Source organism: Botrytis porri (assembly GCF_014898465.1).
Source record: "Botrytis porri strain MUCL 3234 chromosome Unknown BPOR_008, whole genome shotgun sequence".
In the NCBI taxonomy this organism is placed as follows: Eukaryota; Fungi; Ascomycota; class Leotiomycetes; order Helotiales; family Sclerotiniaceae; genus Botrytis; species Botrytis porri.
The window spans coordinates 1,721,856-1,739,777 of record NW_024066082.1 but is presented as its reverse complement, the minus strand read 5'-3'; the positions used below and the strand labels follow the sequence as shown (position 1 = coordinate 1,739,777).

Sequence of the window (17,922 nt, the reverse complement as noted above, 5' to 3'; positions counted from 1 at the left end):
GAAAAATCCTAAAAATCTAAAATTTTTAAATTAGATTTAAAACAATCTGAATTATATATATATAAATTTTATATAAATTTTATATATAAATAAGAAAGTTAAAGATTCCATTTTTTGAGATTTTTGGTAGTAAAGAGTGGCCCAAAACAGGAATAGCTCGAAAGTAGGGTACTCGATTTAATATATAGGTACGCTTTATGAGCACTTTACTCTCAATTCTATAATTGTAAGTCGACCACCCTACTTTCAAGCCACCTCTATTTTGAGCCACTCTTTTATACCAAAAATCACTTTTTAGCTTATTAATATCTTTATTAATATATAATTTAATTTAATAAAAATTTGAATATATATAATTTAAATTATTTTAAGCTTATTTTGAAAATTTGAAAATTTTAGGAATTTTTTATATTGAAATCCAGATTTTTAAAATATCGATTTTTTAATTTGTATGAGAATCATATACAAATTTAAAACTTTTATAAAATCTTTAATAACTTTTTAGTAATAATCATTAAAAAAAACTATATATCTTTTTGAAAGTTTTAAACTTGAATCTATATAAAAATTAAATAAAAATTAAAAAAAATTAATAGATATAGAGATATAGTATAACGTGGTTTATCATCATGCGGCCCATATCATCATGCGGCCCACTTTCACCTCAATTTGCACCCTTTTATTTCAACACGCGTTTTATCAACAACCCACGATGCATTCGAATAATGAAGAAGCCCGTATACTCCTAGCTATCGATGCTATTCATAAAGACAAAAAACTAAGTGTTAGAAAGGTTGCTACGATGTATAATATACCACGTACAACACTACGGCGTAGAATAGACGGTTTTACCCCTCGTACAGAATATCGACATAAAACCCATAAACTTACAGAATTAGAAGAAGAGATCATTATTCAATATATTCTTGATATGGATTCGAGAGGTTTTCCACCTAAACTTAAAGGGGTGGAAGATATGGCGAATCATATTCTTGAATCGAGAGGTGGAAAAGCGGTTGGAAAGCTCTGGGCGCATCGATTCGTAAAGCGTCACAAAGAATTAAAGACGCGTTTTAGTCGTGTTTATGACTTTCAAAGAGCTTTGTGCGAGGATCCTGAGTTTATTCGAAAGTGGTTTCGTCTTATATCGAATATGCGAGCGAAATTTGGTATACAAGATTGCGATATGTGGAATTTCGACGAAACAGGCTTTATGATGGGAGTTATAAATGCTGGTATGGTAGTTACTAGTGCTGAGAGGAGTGGTAGGAGTAAAGCAGTACAACCAGGCAATAGGGAATGGGCGACAGCGATCATATGCGGTAGTAGTGTAGGGGAAATCATACCTCCATTCCTGGTGGTTCAAGGACAGGTGCATCTTTCCAATTGGTATACGGAAACCGATCTTCCTGCAGATTGGGCTATTAAACCTACTAGCAATGGGTGGACGAACAATGAGACAGGATTGGAATGGTTAAAACACTTCGATAAACATACAAAGGATTGCAGAGTAGGCAAATACCGAATGTTGGTGCTAGACGGACACGAAAGCCACGAATCCATACCTTTTCAATCATATTGCAAGGAGAATGATATTATATGCGTATGCCTACCACCGCATTCAAGTCATTTAACTCAACCACTTGATGTCGGATGTTTTAATAGGTTAAAACAAGAATATGGTACTCAAATTGAGGGGTTTATAAGGGCACATATCAATCATATCTCAAAGGTCGAATTCTTTATAGCTTTCAAAGCTGCATATCAACGATCGATCACGAATCAGAATATGAAATCTGGATTCCGAGGAACAGGATTAGTCCCCTTTGATCCTGAAATAGTACTCTCAAAATTAGATATTCGAATACATACACCTAGTCCTCCTCCTTTTGTCAATTTAGACCTCTGGACCTCTCAAACTCCTCACAATCCTACAGAAGCTCTTTCTCAATCAACATTAGTTAAATCTTGAATCAATCGTCATCAATCAAGCTCTCCTACACCTATATTTGAGACTGTACTAGCTCTAGCTAAAGGCACAGAGAGATTAGCTCATGAGAATACACTTTTAAGTGCAGAGATCCGTACACTTCGGGCAGCAAATGAGGCATTAAGCAAGCGTCGACGTGCGGAAAAAACCCAATTGCGTCAAGGAGGAGTACTTACTGGACAAGAGGCTCTTGATGTATTATCTCAGCAAGAGGTTGATGTTCAGATTCAACGCGACGAGCGTCAAAAAGGGAGGAATCCTAATGGGGAAGTATCTTCTAATAGATGCTGTAGTAAGTGTGGAAAACCAGGTCATAATTCAAGAACTTGTCAAAACGATATAATAGATCCTAGATTATTAGATTCTTAATAGTTTTAATCAATTGAATCAATTGTTGTTGAGTAATATGGATTTAAAAATACAAATTGAGGTGAAAGTGGGCCGCATGATGATATGGGCCGCATGATGATAAACCACGTTATAGTGAGTTTAAAGTAATATAAATAATCCCTGTAATTTTGAGGGTATTCTTTTAAATATCTATTTATAGGAAATTTTCTTTTTTTTCTGAATTCTTCAAAATAATATATTATAAATTTATAATAAAATTTTATAGTTTATTTTTATTAATTTTTATTAAAAAGTTATTAAAGATTTTATAAAAGTTTCAAATTTATATATGATTTCTATATAAATTTAGAAATCAATATTTTGAAGCTTTAGATCTCAATACAGAAAAACCCTAAAAATCTAAAAACTTTAGATTAAATTCAAAACGATCTGAATTATATATATACAAATTTTCAATAAATTCTATTCATAAATAAAAGAGTTAAAAATTCCATTTTTGGTGTAAAAAGTGGCCCAAAAGGGGGGGTGGCCCGAAAGTAGGATACCCGATTTAAGATTCTAAAGATAAATTATACCCTGCTCTCGTAGTTCTTCTACAACAAAGTATTATAATATTTATTACTTCTTACTTATTACTTCTCATTTCTTAATCTTTATCTTATTTCTTATTTCTCATTTCTTATTTCTCATTTCTTATTTCTTATTTCTTATTCTCATTTCTTATTTCTCATTTCTTATTTCTCATTTCTACTGTCTTACTTCTCATTTCTTAATCTTTATCTTATTTCTTATTTCTTATTCCTTATTTTTTACTTTTTATTTCTTACTTCTTACTCCTTACTCCTCATTCCTTATTTTTTACTTTTTAATTTATACCTTTTATTTTTTAACTCTTTACTTTTAATTTCTTTATTTTTTTATTTCCCATTCCTCATTTCGTATTTCTCAATCCAATTCCTTCCCTTCCTTCCCTTCCCTTCCCTTCCCTTCCCGTCCCTTCCCGTCCCTTCCCTTCCCTTCCCTTCCCTTCCCTTCCCACCCCCCATTCAAACTCCATTCAAAATCCATCCCAAACCCATTCTCACCCTCATAAATAAATCCATCCATCCATCCATCCAAAAAAAAAACCCTCCAATCCACACAAAATCCAAAATCCAAAATCCAACCAACTCCCACCCAACAACTCAAGCACAAACAAGAAGCTACAAATCCAGAGAACCCACCTGTATAATCACAGAAAACCAGAGAAAAATCCCCACATACAGGTAGAGAAGCAAGAATCGGGGGTTCGCCTTTCTCCTGAGCCATAAGCGGGCTATTGGATTTTTTTGATTTGTGATTTTTTGATTTTTTTCCATAAAGCACCATGGGAGATTGAGAGAGGGATTTAGAGTGTAGTGCGTGAATGGTTGGTTCGTCTGGTTTTATGTTATACTTTTTGATTTGTCATACTGGGTTTATTAGCTATAGAGAGACTGAATCGATTAAGAATTTACTCCTGTACTGGTTTTAATTTTTGTTTATTGGGTTGATAGACTTGGAGTTAAGGGAGGGAAGTGTGTGTGGTGAAGCGAGGATTGGAGAAGTAAAATGGGGATTTGAAAATATGAAAAAGTGTGACAAGATACGTGCAAGAAATTCCATTCACAATGTACGGTGGATAATACATACATATTTATGAGCAGTGGAATTCCCGACCTGACTAGCTAGCTACTCGAGACTCCCAGGAAAACCAACGATAGAAAATATAAGATTAACAAAACTACAAAACCACACGCCCTTATCCCAATAACCCAGAAAGAATTCCCCATCCCACTCCAAGCCCGCCCTACTACCCCACCCCCACCCCCCTGCGGATTCGCCAACTTCTCCAAAACCCTCTGCACCACTTCCTGCGCGCCTCGAACCCCCATCTTCCCAATATCATCCGGAATAAGATTCTCCGCCAACAAACTCTTTGCACGATCACTGTTCAAGAAATCCACCAACGTCTGCGTATTCTCCAATTGTTCCGTCCAGGCCCTCTGGAATTCATCCGCTAGTCTCGTTCCATTTTCTACCGCGGCCAAGCGATCATTTTCTAGATCAATCAAGCGCTGTTTATACAAATTCTCCAGCGTGGCGCGACGAGCTTCAAATTGCCGAGCATCTGCTGCCCGAGTATTCGCAAGCGTTTGTTCGCGCGAAGTAAGTTCTTGTGATCGGGTCGTGAGATCTTCAGCACGGGTATCAAGTTGTTTACGCTGGGCTTCGAAATCTTTGCGTTCTTTGGCGAGACTGTCGCGTTCATTCTGGAGCTCGGTGGCTTGTTCGTGGAAGTCTGGGCCTTCGGTGAAGCGTTTCCATTTTTCTTTCGCGTTGTAGACGTGGGAGCGTTGGAGCTTGACTTCGTTGAGGAGATACGTGCGTTCTGTGTCTGCGACTTCGGCGGCTTCGCGGAGGGATACGTTGTCGCGACGGAGTTGTCGGAGTTCTTCGAGATCGTCGCGGGTTTTCTTTTCCCAGACGGAGACGCGTTCGGGCCAGACGGGTTTGACCACGCTGACGACCGTGGGGTTGCGTTCCATTTCGCGGGTTACTTTGACACCGGGATGTTCTGCGTGTGCGGGGATGACGAAGATGGTTTTGAGGGAGTCGTTCCGGAGTCGATAGTAACGGGTTATGACATCGATGGCAGTGATACCACGGGAATATTCTTTTCCACCTTTGGCTTCCCAGAGACGTTCACCTTCGACGCCGAGACGGAGATGGTTTGCACGAACTTGTTCGTCAACTCGTTCTTTTTTTTCAAATTCATCGTTAAGGAATTGCCAGATATCATCGCCAGAGTTGACGAGTACGAAACGGTCTTGTGGGTAGACCAGCTCACGGCCACTGCGTCCGTCGGGTCCTACGCGGGACAGTGCTTGATGAGGAACGACGGCTTCACCTTTCATTACGTCCATGGCGTTTGCGTGAAGACGTTCAAGATTATGGAGACGTGCGACAAGCCGTTGAATGTAAAGTATCATTTGGCCAAGGAGAGTTGTTTCTGCCAGGGGTCGATTGTCATCATCCTCTTCATGGGGAAGAACACCCAGTAGACCTCCTTTGGCGCTATATTCATGGTCAATTAATTCGAGTACTTCATTTGCGTGTTTGAGAAGCGCTTCATGAGTAGCATATGGAAGCGATGGACCGTCAACCGGAGCTGGATCCACTTCATGTAATGGACAGACGTCAATCTCGACAAAATGATCTGGTTGTCCTGGATTTACCATGGTTCCCGGCTCGACATACTGAGGTTCCAATGTGTTGAGCAAAGTGGGGAGTGGTAGATTGTGATGGACTGTATTATTCTCATATACATTATTCAAATCATTGAGAAAATCGAAAGTTTCGTTTTCGTTGAAACTCGGGGCTCCATCAAACTTAGTAACCCCTTTTTGATTCTTACTATCGATAGATCCTGCGTGCGTGGAAAGAGTAATTTGTTTGAGGAGAATAACCAATGCTTGAGCATGTTGTTTCAATTCCAGAATTGTAGGCGGGTGACCTTTGGTAGACAAATAATTGCAGTTGACATGTTTAAAAAGTGGTATTAAGTCTGGTTGATTGAGGGTAAAGATGGAACGATATGCTTCTGAGAATTTTGTCCGATGAACTGCTCCTCGAGCTAGACCACTTGATCCTCTGGGAGCAGGCCCTATCGTTCCAGGAGCTCTATCTCCGTCTGCTGCTCCTCCAGCTCGTCGTTGTAAAGCGGCAGCGCCTGCAGCAGCCGCTGGTGCATCCCTCATTACTACATCAGCCATGACTTTTTGTAATGTTTCTTTTTCTTGATAATTGGCCTGGGAAGGTTGTAATTGTTGACTTAGCTGTCTCTAAATGTAGCTTGAAGTTTATCGCCGCAGATAAACAAATTATCAAATGGAAGTAACATGGTGAAAGAAGAGGTCAAGTACTAGCAATGACGCTTTAGGAAATGTGTATACCGCATGTTGTGAAGCTTGAAGTGAGATAATGAAATATAAGGAATGTATTTCCTTGAATGTCAAATCCATCGAAGCATTTCTTTGATGGTATGAACAATGGAGGTTATGCTTTCAACGTAAGAAGGTTTGTTTGTTGGAGGGGTTTGAGAGGAATCGTGTTTTCTTGGCATGAAATTCAGTTTGATTGGAAAAAGATATTGATATTATGTATCCATCCATCGTGAAGAATTGATTTACACTGGCACATCTTTCATTATCGTCCAAGTCTTCCTTCGACATCGTTATCAATCATAATCGTGGTGAAGGGCCCAGATAATTTAGCCATGGCAATGACCCAAGAGATACTAAGGTTACCATGGCGATAGTAAAGAATTGACCACTTGAGCATTCTTTATTTTCACATACATTTGTATCGTCAATACTTCAGTCATTATCATGGGGAAACTCCCACGATATCCAAACATAATAAGCTGTACTCTCTACCCATAAATCAGCAAATATCAGCGGGGTGAAGTAATATACTGGGAGATGATTTCAGCTTGACAGGCTTGGAGATAGGAATGGGTCATGATAACCATGTCAAGCTGTGGGGGTATTAAGTGATCATTCTGATAATTCTGCAGGTACAACTTGGATGAGAGCAGAGAGTAAGTCGACCACCCTACTTTCGGGCCACCCCTGTTTTGGGCCATCCTTTTATATCAAAAATCGCTTTTTTAATCTATTAATATTTTTATTAATATATAATTTAATATAATAAAAATTTGAATGTATATAATTTAAACTATTTTAAGCTTATTTTGAAAATTTGAAAATTTTAGGAATTTCCTGTATTAAGATTTAAAGCTTTAAAATATCGATTTTTAAATTTATATAGGAATTATATACAAATTTGAAACTTTTATAAAAATTTTAATAATTTTTTAATAATTATTATTAAAAGAAAACTATATATCTTTTTGAAAGTTTTGAATTTAAATCTATATAGAAATTAAAAAAAAATTAAAAAAAATTAATAGATATAGAGATATAGTATATAATGAGTTTAAAATAGTATAAATAATTCCTATAATTTTGAGAGTATTCTTTTAAATATTTATTTATAGGAAATTTTCTTTTTTTTTTAAATTCTTTAAAATAAATATATTATAAATTTATAATAAAATTTTATAATTTATTTTTATTAATTTTTATTAAAAAATTATTAAAGATTTTATAAAAGTTTCAAATTTGTATATAATTCTTATATAAATTTAAAAATCAATATTTTAAAGTTTTAGATTTTAATATAGAAAATTCCTAAAAATCTGAAATTTTCAAGATAAGTTAAAAATAATCTAAATTGTATATATATAAATTTTCAGTGAATTCTATTTATAAATAAGAAAATTAAAAATTCCATTTTGGTGTAAAAAGTGGCCCAAAAGGGGAGTGGCCGAAAATAGGGTACCCGACTTAACCATTGAGATTGAACATGCTTTGATGGAAAGGGCAATAATGAATGACATTTACTCTCTGTACTATAGAGATATATTGACATGAATATGAATTTCAATATCGACATCGACATCGACATCAACATCAATATTAGTATCAAGAACAACCAACACCAAGCTCTATCATGGTAAGTAATCAACCAACCACCCCACCTGTACATTCACCACTTCATCCCTCGGTCCCGAACTCTCCAGCTAAACCATCAAATCAAGTCCCGGCGGCTAAACACCAGTCAAGATTTCCAGGGACCTCTCTGGTACACCCATCATACCTCTTCCAGGATATTGAAATCGAGTGGAAATTGAAGGGTCCAACGGGGTTTTCATCACAGGTATTGCGCAGACGAATAGGTAACTAGGGAGTTGACTAACTCATCTGATAGTCTAGGTATGATCATTTAAGCTTTTGGATATCCGAGGGTAAGTAGTAAGTACGTACTACGGAGTGTACTAGATAGAGGTGGGAAAAGTTAAAATCTACAGAGACAACTTCCAACGTGTGGCTGTGGATCATTTAACTCCTTTTCGTGAAGAGTTTGACGGGAGAGGGAGAGGGGAATTGATAAGATGGATTGTGTTTCTACTAGATTATCTCTTGATTATACTTTCGGAATTCGCAGTATACTACGAGTGATGTGATATAATTATACGATAACCTTACCGACCTATGATGGGTATTCTTTAAATCAGCGACGCTTCACCATGCAAATGATCAAACATTGATAGATTGCCATTATGACTATACATACATATCTCGGCCTCGTATAATTCAACACGTTGTTACCCGTTACAAGTCATAACACATCTCAACCACGGCTGGTGGCTGAAAAGGATTATCTAGGTAGGTCTGATGTGGAAACCCAAACTGTAGTACTCGTACATACCAAGGAGATATGTACGGTGTACAGTGCAATGCAGCTATCCCATCATTCATTCAGCTATACAAGGATTATCCACTCCGGTAACTAAGTTAGCTACGACATCCAGTGTCTACGATCCCATGTTGAAAGTGGGGTTTGGGGATTTAACGTTTGATTTGGGGGAGTTTTTTCTTTCTTTTCTGTTTCTGTTTTTGTTTCTGTTTCTGTTTCTGTTTCTGTTTCGATTGAGAATGTTGATCTTTTGATTGGTTGATGGTATATGGTATTGGAGAATAAAGGCACGGGTAGTGAGAGAGGGAGAAGAGAAAAAGAAGGGTTGGAAAGTGAGGGTAGACATGAAGAAGGAGAAAAATGAATAAAATACTATGAGATACCTCGTTCAGCTGATATGGATTGAATGATAGCTTCAATAGACGCGGACGCAGGGTTAATTTGGAGCACTGGAGAAATGCAACTAGAAGATGAATGGTCGAGAGCAGCTTCAAGATATTGGTGTTCAACATTTGCTCTCATCTTACTGGACCACGAGAGGTAAGTAATGTAATATAGAAATAACTGTCATTTTCATAGAACGCCACACTTCTCGCAGTACCTAGTTGACAACCTTGGTTCTTTGTCATGAAGCATATGGGAATTTCTCCTGAGATACTCTGATGTTACTATGATGGTCATCGATATAGAACAACTCATCTCAGGAGTACAACGGGGTATTCTTTCATCATTGATTGTTGACTGTCTATCATTCTTGTATTCTTCTTCCATTCTTTATTCTTCATTCCTCATTCTCTTTACTATAAAATCACAGCCACTGAATTAATCGCATATACAACAATCCAACATATATCGTCATAGTGAAGATCCTTCCTTGCTTCTGGATTATTTCTTCTGTTCTATCCTATCCTATCCTATCCTCTCCTCTCCTCTCCTATCCTCTCCTCTCCTCTCCTATCCTCTCCTCTCCTCTCCTATCCTCTCCTCTCCTATCCTATCCTCTCCCACTCTATCCTATACCAGTAACATTTCATCCCAATTCAAAAAATTCTTGATTTTCACCCAATAATCAATTCAAGAAATTAAGAAATTAAAACAAGGACTGGTGGAACTCAGACAAGGGATCTTGGTCCAAGCTTGCGCAACAAAATTTATCCTAGTCGTCCATCACATTTGTCTCAGTCTTGGCTCTTTTTATTTCCTTCTTTCTCCCAGTCGCAAACCTGGATTTCTTTCTGTTCTCTTTTCCTTTGCGAACTTCAACTTTCCTCACCCTTATTTTTGCTCATATGAGCAGGAATAACATCTCACAATTGTAATCCGCAAGATCAAAATCCATTGTGTCTTTCCAACGATATCGTGAAGAGATCACTTGATAATCATGTCCGATAGTGGTGGATCCAGTTTATCTGGTTTGGTAGCAACCTTGGTACCGACCTTGGTTGTGGCTGTCGTTTACTTTGTAATCTTTTTGACTTTGCGAAGATCGAATGTACGATGGTATGCTCCGAGAACTTATCTGGGTGCATTGCGCGAGGAGTAAGTATACATCACGAAGGATCGAATTCTGGTTGCACGTCAATACTAATATCAAAATAGAGAACGAACTAAACCACTTCCTTCAGGATGGTTCAATTGGATTGGTCCTTTTCGCAAAATTCCAGACATTTACGCCCTTCAACATCAAGGTCTCGATGCCTATTTGTTCCTTCGATTTTTGCGCATGACGGTGGTGATTATGTTTGTTGGTTGCTGTATCACATGGCCGGTTCTTTTCCCAATCAATGCGACGGGGAGAGGTGGATCACAACAACTAGATATACTCTCCATGAGTAACATTGATAGTTCTACATCATCTGGAAGGAATCGATACTATGCTACTTGTTTTATTGGGTGGATTTTCTTTGGATTGTAAGTTCATTTTCCGTATTCACTTTTACATCTACCCATGACCTTTCTCAAAGTGTCTCCTTATTCTTTTTGGAACGCTCGCTTGCCGATACCTCTTCTCCATTTGCTCATACCAATATTTAGTGTTCTTTTCCTCGTCACGAGAGAAACCATCTACTACGTCAACCTTCGTCAAGCTTTCTTACTCAACCCAACTTTCGCCAATCGCATCTCTTCCAGAACAGTTCTCTTTATCTCTGTTCCTGCACCATATCTCGAGGAAAGCAAACTTCGAAAAGTCTTTGGAAGTGCAGTACGTAACATTTGGATCGCTGCAGATACTGAAAAGGTGGAGGAACTTGTTGAGAAACGTGATGAGATTGCCAACAAACTCGAAAGTGCAGAGGTCAAACTTATCAAAACAGCAAATGGCGAAAGACTCAAGGCAATCAAGAATGGTGCCAGTCAAGAAGAACAACCGGTCATAGAGGATAATGGCGAATCGGGATCATTGGCCTCCAGATGGGTACCTCAAAAGAAGCGTCCCACACACAAACTTGGTAAATTCGGTTTATATGGAAAGAAGGTCGATACGATCAACTGGGCTCGAAGTGAATTGGAAACTCTCATCCCGGAGACCGAAGCCGCTCAAAGTACTTATTTCGCTGGAGAGACTAAGAAGGTTGGATCGGTGTTTATCGAATTTGCTCACCAATCGGACGCTCAAATCGCTTTTCAAACTCTCGCTCATCACCAAGCCCTTCAAATGTCTCCCAGATATATCGGTGTTCATCCTAGCGAAGTTATCTGGAAATCTTTGACCATCTCATGGTGGCAAAGAGTGGTTCGTAGATTTGCTGTTGTTGGATTCATCGCCGCTCTCATCGTTTTCTGGGCTATCCCGGTCGCGGCTGTCGGTCTTATTTCAAACGTCACATACTTGGAAAGTTTCAGCTGGCTTTCGTGGTTGAAAGAAATTCCAAGTTGGATCATGGGTGTAATCTCTGGTCTCTTGCCTTCTGTCGCTCTCTCAATTCTCATGTCACTTGTTCCCATTATCATGAGACGTAAGTTATCTCTATCATGATTGAACGACCCATGCTAATACTAAATAGTTTGCGCAAGACTCTCCGGTGAACCAACCACTGCACGTGTAGAACTCTTTACTCAAAATGCATACTTTGCCTTTCAAGTCATTCAAGTTTTCTTGGTTGTCACTATCGCATCATCGGCATCATCGGTTTTGTACCAGCTCATCAACAGTCCAACTGGAATTCTTCCCCTTTTGGCAAACAAATTGCCCAGTGCCTCTAACTTTTACATCTCCTACTTTATTGTTCAAGGTTTGACTGTGGCCGCTGGAGTCATTTCTCAAGTTGTTGGATTCTTCATTTTCAAGATTCTCTACAAATTCTTGGCCAGTACTCCAAGAAAGATGTATCAAAAATGGACTAGCTTGAGTGCCATCTCATGGGGTAGCACTCTTCCGGTTTTCACTAACATTGCCGTCATTGGAATTACTTACTCATGTATTGCGCCACTTGTTATGGGTTTTGCTACTATCGGAATGAGTTTGTTTTATCTAGCTTACAGATACAATATTCTCTTCGTCACCGACACTCAAATCGATACCAAGGGTCTTATTTATCCACGTGCTCTCCAACAACTTCTCACCGGTGTCTACCTTTCAGAGCTTTGCTTAATCGGTCTCTTCGCCATTGGTAAAGCATGGCCACAAATGGTCCTCATGATCATATTCCTCGTGTTCACCGCCTTATACCACATTTCTCTCAACGCAGCCATGGGCCCACTTCTGCACACCCTCCCCAAAACTCTCGAAGCCGAAGAAGAATCTATCCGCGGCGAGCTTGAAGCTGGTATGAGCGGTAGCCCCACCGTCTCCCACGAGAAACACAACGAGAAAAATGGATCTAGCGACCTTACTCACTCCAAACCCCAAGGCGGCATCTTTGCTAAATTCTTCAAACCGCATATTCATTGCGATTACGCTAGCATGCGCACGCTTGTTCCTCACGGAAATCTCGATCCCGAAAATCTCTACGATGATGCCACTGCTCGAAATGCATACTTTCCTCCCGCTGTTGTCTCCGAGGCACCACTTTTATGGATCCCTAGAGATGAAGCGGGTATCAGTACACAAGAGGTGGCTCATACGAGTAAGGTTATTCCAATCACCGATGAGGGGTGTACACTCGATGAGAAGAATAAGTTGGTCTGGGATGTTGAGGGAGCGAGACCACCACTTTGGCAACCAAAGGTTTTCTATTAAGTCATGCATGGATATATAGGAAGGCGAGGAAACGATGAGGTGGAGGAACGTCGATAATGGATCTTTCAGGATTTAAATTTCATGAAGTGAGATTGAATGCGATGAGTTAAAATGATTTTGATACCCCGGGAAATCGAACGGAATGGAACGACAAATAACAAATGAATGAGGACGGAGTTGGTAGTTTTTTACTATACTCTTTAATGTTTTCTACTTTAATTTGGTGGGGTTGGGGTGGATGTGTGGATGCGATGAAGGAAAAGAAGATTTATCTTCGGAAATTTGGAATCTGAAATTTGGAATCTGGAATCTTTGAAACTTGAGATTGCGAAAGGGAGTACGAGGTAGATGGTTAGATACCCTCAGGTCTGAAAATGAAAAAAAATTGTGTCCACATTCTTGGAGTTGTAGCGAGATGTAGTGTAATGTACTGTGATGACACGTGAAGTCTGGTGATGTGATGTGATGATCTCGGCTCGATCAATTATTCATGTGGTTTGTAGAATTTTTATGGTTCTACATATCTATATGTGATATACACAGAATACACATTCATCAACAATATCTCCCTCCCTCGCGTGTTGACTCATTTGCTGCTCATGGGGAATGGAGAAAAGAGAAGAGGAGAGGAGAGGAGGAGAGAAGACGAGTAAACATCGCATCATATATTATCTCAAGTAAAATACCATCCATGGTCGAGGCAATCTCATGAATGCGTGTTTTTTTGAGAGAGATACACTAGCATATCGTGTGTAAGTACTGTTTCACCATCGGAATTGGGTATAGTGAGTGTGTTTACTTGTGTTGAATATTTAATTATATTTTTTGTTGTTTGTTTTTTGAAGAGGAAAGTTTGAATTATGTGGTTGGTTGGTTTGTTTGTTTGTGTGAGTAGGTGGTGTTACGATCACATACTAATTAGTGTTTGCTACGATATACTAGCTATACTTCTCAATGAGCATTTCGTATTTCGTATGTAGGAAAGACAATGTTTAGATATTTGGAAGATATTTGGAAGATGCATAGATGGAAGATAGAGCTCTACTTCGATGCGCATTCTCTATCTTTCTATTTCTCTACATGGTATACTTCAAAGATCTGTTTAGATTGGAGTTTTGAGTCAGAGGGGTATCATTGTAGTGATGGTGGTTTCTGTTTGATATGAATATTTGACTGAAATGATGATATGACTTTGGTCAGAAATGACTTATAGTCTCTTCCAATACGGAATAGAATGGATAATAGATATCCCAATCATTTCATAATGATTACTCCCACCCAGGAATTTCCTCTATCCGTCCTTCCAACTTGCATTTATAAAATTAGCTCCTATCCCAGATCCTCACACCAAAAGAAACCCCCTAACCCAAAGGCTTAACCTTCTTCTTTTTCTTCTTTTCCCCCGCTCCACCACCCTTCTTCGCAAATTCCCTCCAACTTCCGATTCTCTCCTCTCTACTCTCTTCCCATTTAACCTCACTATCCCTCTTTCTCTTTCTCTCCTCCCTCTCCTCCTCCACTCTCTTCTGCTCCCTTCCCTCCTCCTGCATCTGCGCCTTCACCTGTCTCCTCCTCCTCTGCTCATTCTCAATCAACACAAATTTAGTCTTCTCTCTCCACTCCCTCCTAAATTCCTCACTCGGTTCTTTCACCTCCGCACTATCTCTATTCAATCCCTTTTCACGCATCACCAGCATTCGCGCATCGGCAATCGCTTCGTCTAATCTTTCTCGATGTTTCTCATCCATTAATTCTGTTTGTGCTTTTTTTAATCGATCGAATGCATCTGGAGCGAGAGGATTGCGCGTTTTATCTGGATGGATGAGGAGGGATTTTACACGGTAACATTTTTTTATATCTGATTCGCCGACACCGGGTTGGAGATCGAGGACTGCGTAGCTGTGTGATTTTTGTTAGTTTGATATATTTGAGTGCTTTGGACTTAGGTTCAATTCCGTCCATTTCCTTTCATTTGAGTAATTGTCAGGGGAAGAAGAAAAGACAAATACTTACGCATCTAAACGGAAAGCTTTTAATATCCTGTCGATTTCAGAGTCCTGTACGAAACACATCAAATCAGTATTCAATCATTTAGTCACTTATCTTCAACCACAATTCCAAAGCATCTCCAAAAATCATCCACCCATATACCTCCCTCCAGTCCTCTCTCTCCTCCCTCTTCCTACAAAATCAAACATACCTTCATAAACTCCTTCGCCTCACTCTCCAACCCCTCCAGCGCATCCAAATCATCCTGCGCATCTCCATCCGCATCTGCATCTTCCTTCTTCGCCACCACCTCCTCCTGCTTATCCACTCTCTTCCATTCCCCCTGCACGTCCCTCACCTCATCCTTCACCTCACCCCTCTCATCCCCCTCCCTCTTCACCCTCTTCGCATCCGGACTCGTCGCAGTCATTATCTATTTCGCGATTTCGATTTCGATTTCAATTTCGATTTCTCAGTATATAATTCCAACTCTCTCAAGTTAATATACCTCTTATCGAACGACTTTCGTCGCGCGTAAGATAGAAATTGGTGAAAAGGTGAAAAAGGTAAGGTAGTTGAGAAATTGATGAATGAGGTTGATAAGATTAAGAGATTGAGATAGCAGCTTTAGATTGTCGAGCTAGCGCTCGGACCAGGATTTAAGGATGCAGGCAAAGCGGGCCGGTTGACGCTATGTAGGTGTGTATTTTGGCATCGCTTACATAAGCTTTCGATGGTGTTCCCGGTGAGGAGGTTTGATGATTTGATTTAATCCCCCGTGAGTTGCTAATTTCGCCAGATTCCCATACAGATGATTACTATGTACACACATACCTAAAATCACTCAGAATGAATTGAACCATGAAACATGGAATAAACAGTATTTTCATTCTCATTCCCATACAAATATCCACAAGTCCTGATCTTGCTAAACGCCATACGTACATACATAAATACATCTAGACATTTAAGTGCACACTTGCATTTCCATGCTACCAATACCAATTCACAAGAATCCATTTGACCTATGTAAGAGGATTTTTCTCTCATTCCTCACATCATACCCATTAGTCGCCTTAATTATTGTGTCAATATCATACTATACCCCATCACAACTTATGATATGGATATGATATAGCATGATCAGAGCTCGTGTGAAACCCTCACAAGAAATAATCCGCCACCGGTTTTTTAGCCGGCATGCCCCTTGAATCCTGCGGCGCCGCGTGGAAAACCCTATATCTCCTTGCCGGTCCACTCAACGCTACTTTGTCTTTCAATAATGGCGCATTAGCACCATTACCTCTACTAACTTCTCCATTACTCCTTGCCATGATTCCATTTCCTGTTCCATCCTCTCCTAATTCCATAATCGCTGCTACATTTCCACATCTATAGCAGTAATTTGGCGCAGACCATACTGTAACAATACTATGATCGAAAGTCTCTTTGAACCCTTCCATTACTAGTTGATGGGCTCGAGCAATCATCGAGAGGTCGTTTGTATGGTTGAACATTTTGACGATATCGGCTCCGAATAGAAATCCTGCGCCACGGGGGGAGAGACCCCAACCATCAATCTCATCAGGATCGGACCAGAGGAGATCACACATGGCGCCTTCATGAGGGACTTCTTGTTTGCGATCCAAGAGACGGATTTTATCGACTGCTTGGATCAGAGGGGAGAGACCTCCATGGACACAGAAAACTGCGCCGGAGGGATTGCCTGAGCTGCCTCCACTATAACCTGAAGCTCCAGAGCCAGGTGCACCAAGACTAGTAGGGAATTTGCTTTGGGGGCTTGGAGAACCCTTGTCTGATGAACTCATTTCTGAATCTATAGATGGCTTTCTTTTCCCAATCTTGTCTCTGTTTCGTAGGAATTTGTTCATAATACTCCCATCAACATTTAGAATCTCGATTTCCACATCCTCGTCATTAAATTCTTGCGTCGAGGAGGCACTGTGTTCACCATTTGGCATAGATGTAGGTTGAAGACTGCTTGATGCTCCAAGGACAATTGCACCCAGAGCAAGATAATCGAATACTTCGCAACAATATCTCCATACATTTGCGCTTCCATACTTTCGCAAGCATTCGTCGTAAAATCCATAAACTGTGGTAATTTGTCTAGATTCGTGATTACCTCGGATTAAGGTCATTCGATCTGGATATCGTACTTTGAGACACAGTAGGAGGAGGAAAGATTCTAAGGAGTAAAAGCCTCGATCAACGAAATCACCTAAGCAAGTTAGTCAAGATCCGCCATACATGCCGTTTAAAAGGTCGTATCTTACCCATGAATAAGTAGTTTGTATCGGGGACATCACCACCAACCCTGAATAGTTCCATGAGATCATGAAATTGACCATGAATATCACCACATATCTGCATAAATTCGTCAATATCGACCCATCACTTGCGCAAAATCATGAAGCCGTACCGTAACTGGAGCTGTTACTGTGACCACATTCCCTTCCTCTATCAACAATTCTCTTGCTTTATGACACAATTCTCGAACTTCTGCTTCTGGGATGGGTCGACAAGCTCGCAATTGCGCAATGGCTCTGAAATTGAAGTCAGATTGAATTCTTCTGAAGGAAGTCGTAGAAGCTGTACCTATCCAGATCACTCATATTTCTTACTCAAATCTTTCAATCAATCAGGAACTTTCGGGGGCCAATGTAACAAGTAGAATCCGATTGGCTTCTACGGAGAATATGTAATGTAAATAGCTCCCAGATGTCGATGAGGCGCAATGTCAATCTATCGCCCGATTTGAATCTGCAACCCAGCTCATTCGAAAGAATCAAGATTCGAATCTGAAAATGTTCGAAGTCTTTCGTCGAACTCGTCTCTGAATACCGCGTGAATGTCAACGGCGCATCGAGGTTCTATGGGAGCGCAAACAAGATGGCGAAATATCCCATGTATCTCAAGGCTGGAGAAAACGACTATTCGGGAAGGAAAGACGAAACAAAATCCAGCTCAAACTGAAAATTCGCAAACAGACTATGTCGCTATTGTTGTAGAATTCATTAATGTCTTAATTATTACTGTTATCGAAATC

General features: G+C 39.6%; 4 protein-coding genes across 4 annotated transcripts; 1 reads left to right on the top strand and 3 right to left on the bottom strand.

Moving 5' to 3' along the window:
* Nucleotides 1–4,016: 4,016 nt before the first annotated feature.
* EAF01_006637 (uncharacterized protein) lies at nucleotides 4,017–6,135 on the bottom strand (the record flags this gene model as incomplete). Its single annotated transcript, XM_038914891.1, has 2 exons — nucleotides 4,017–4,039; nucleotides 4,188–6,135. 2 exons carry the CDS (start codon nucleotides 6,133–6,135, stop codon nucleotides 4,017–4,019), a joined length of 1,971 nt encoding a protein of 656 aa, XP_038769846.1.
* A 3,929-nt stretch (nucleotides 6,136–10,064) lies between these two features.
* EAF01_006636 (uncharacterized protein) lies at nucleotides 10,065–12,863 on the top strand (the record flags this gene model as incomplete). The annotated part of the gene is made up of 4 exons (XM_038914890.1): nucleotides 10,065–10,222; nucleotides 10,283–10,594; nucleotides 10,718–11,640; nucleotides 11,689–12,863. The coding sequence occupies 4 exons, from the start codon at nucleotides 10,065–10,067 to the stop codon at nucleotides 12,861–12,863; spliced, it is 2,568 nt and encodes an 855-aa protein (XP_038769845.1).
* A 1,139-nt stretch (nucleotides 12,864–14,002) lies between these two features.
* EAF01_006635 (uncharacterized protein) lies at nucleotides 14,003–15,282 on the bottom strand (the record flags this gene model as incomplete). Its single annotated transcript, XM_038914889.1, has 3 exons — nucleotides 14,003–14,762; nucleotides 14,877–14,920; nucleotides 15,064–15,282. 3 exons carry the CDS (start codon nucleotides 15,280–15,282, stop codon nucleotides 14,225–14,227), a joined length of 801 nt encoding a protein of 266 aa, XP_038769844.1. The 3' UTR covers nucleotides 14,003–14,224.
* A 733-nt stretch (nucleotides 15,283–16,015) lies between these two features.
* Nucleotides 16,016–17,488, bottom strand: EAF01_006634 (uncharacterized protein; the record flags this gene model as incomplete). The annotated part of the gene is made up of 4 exons (XM_038914888.1): nucleotides 16,016–17,094; nucleotides 17,150–17,240; nucleotides 17,296–17,419; nucleotides 17,472–17,488. The coding sequence occupies 4 exons, from the start codon at nucleotides 17,486–17,488 to the stop codon at nucleotides 16,016–16,018; spliced, it is 1,311 nt and encodes a 436-aa protein (XP_038769843.1).
* Nucleotides 17,489–17,922: the final 434 nt, after the last annotated feature.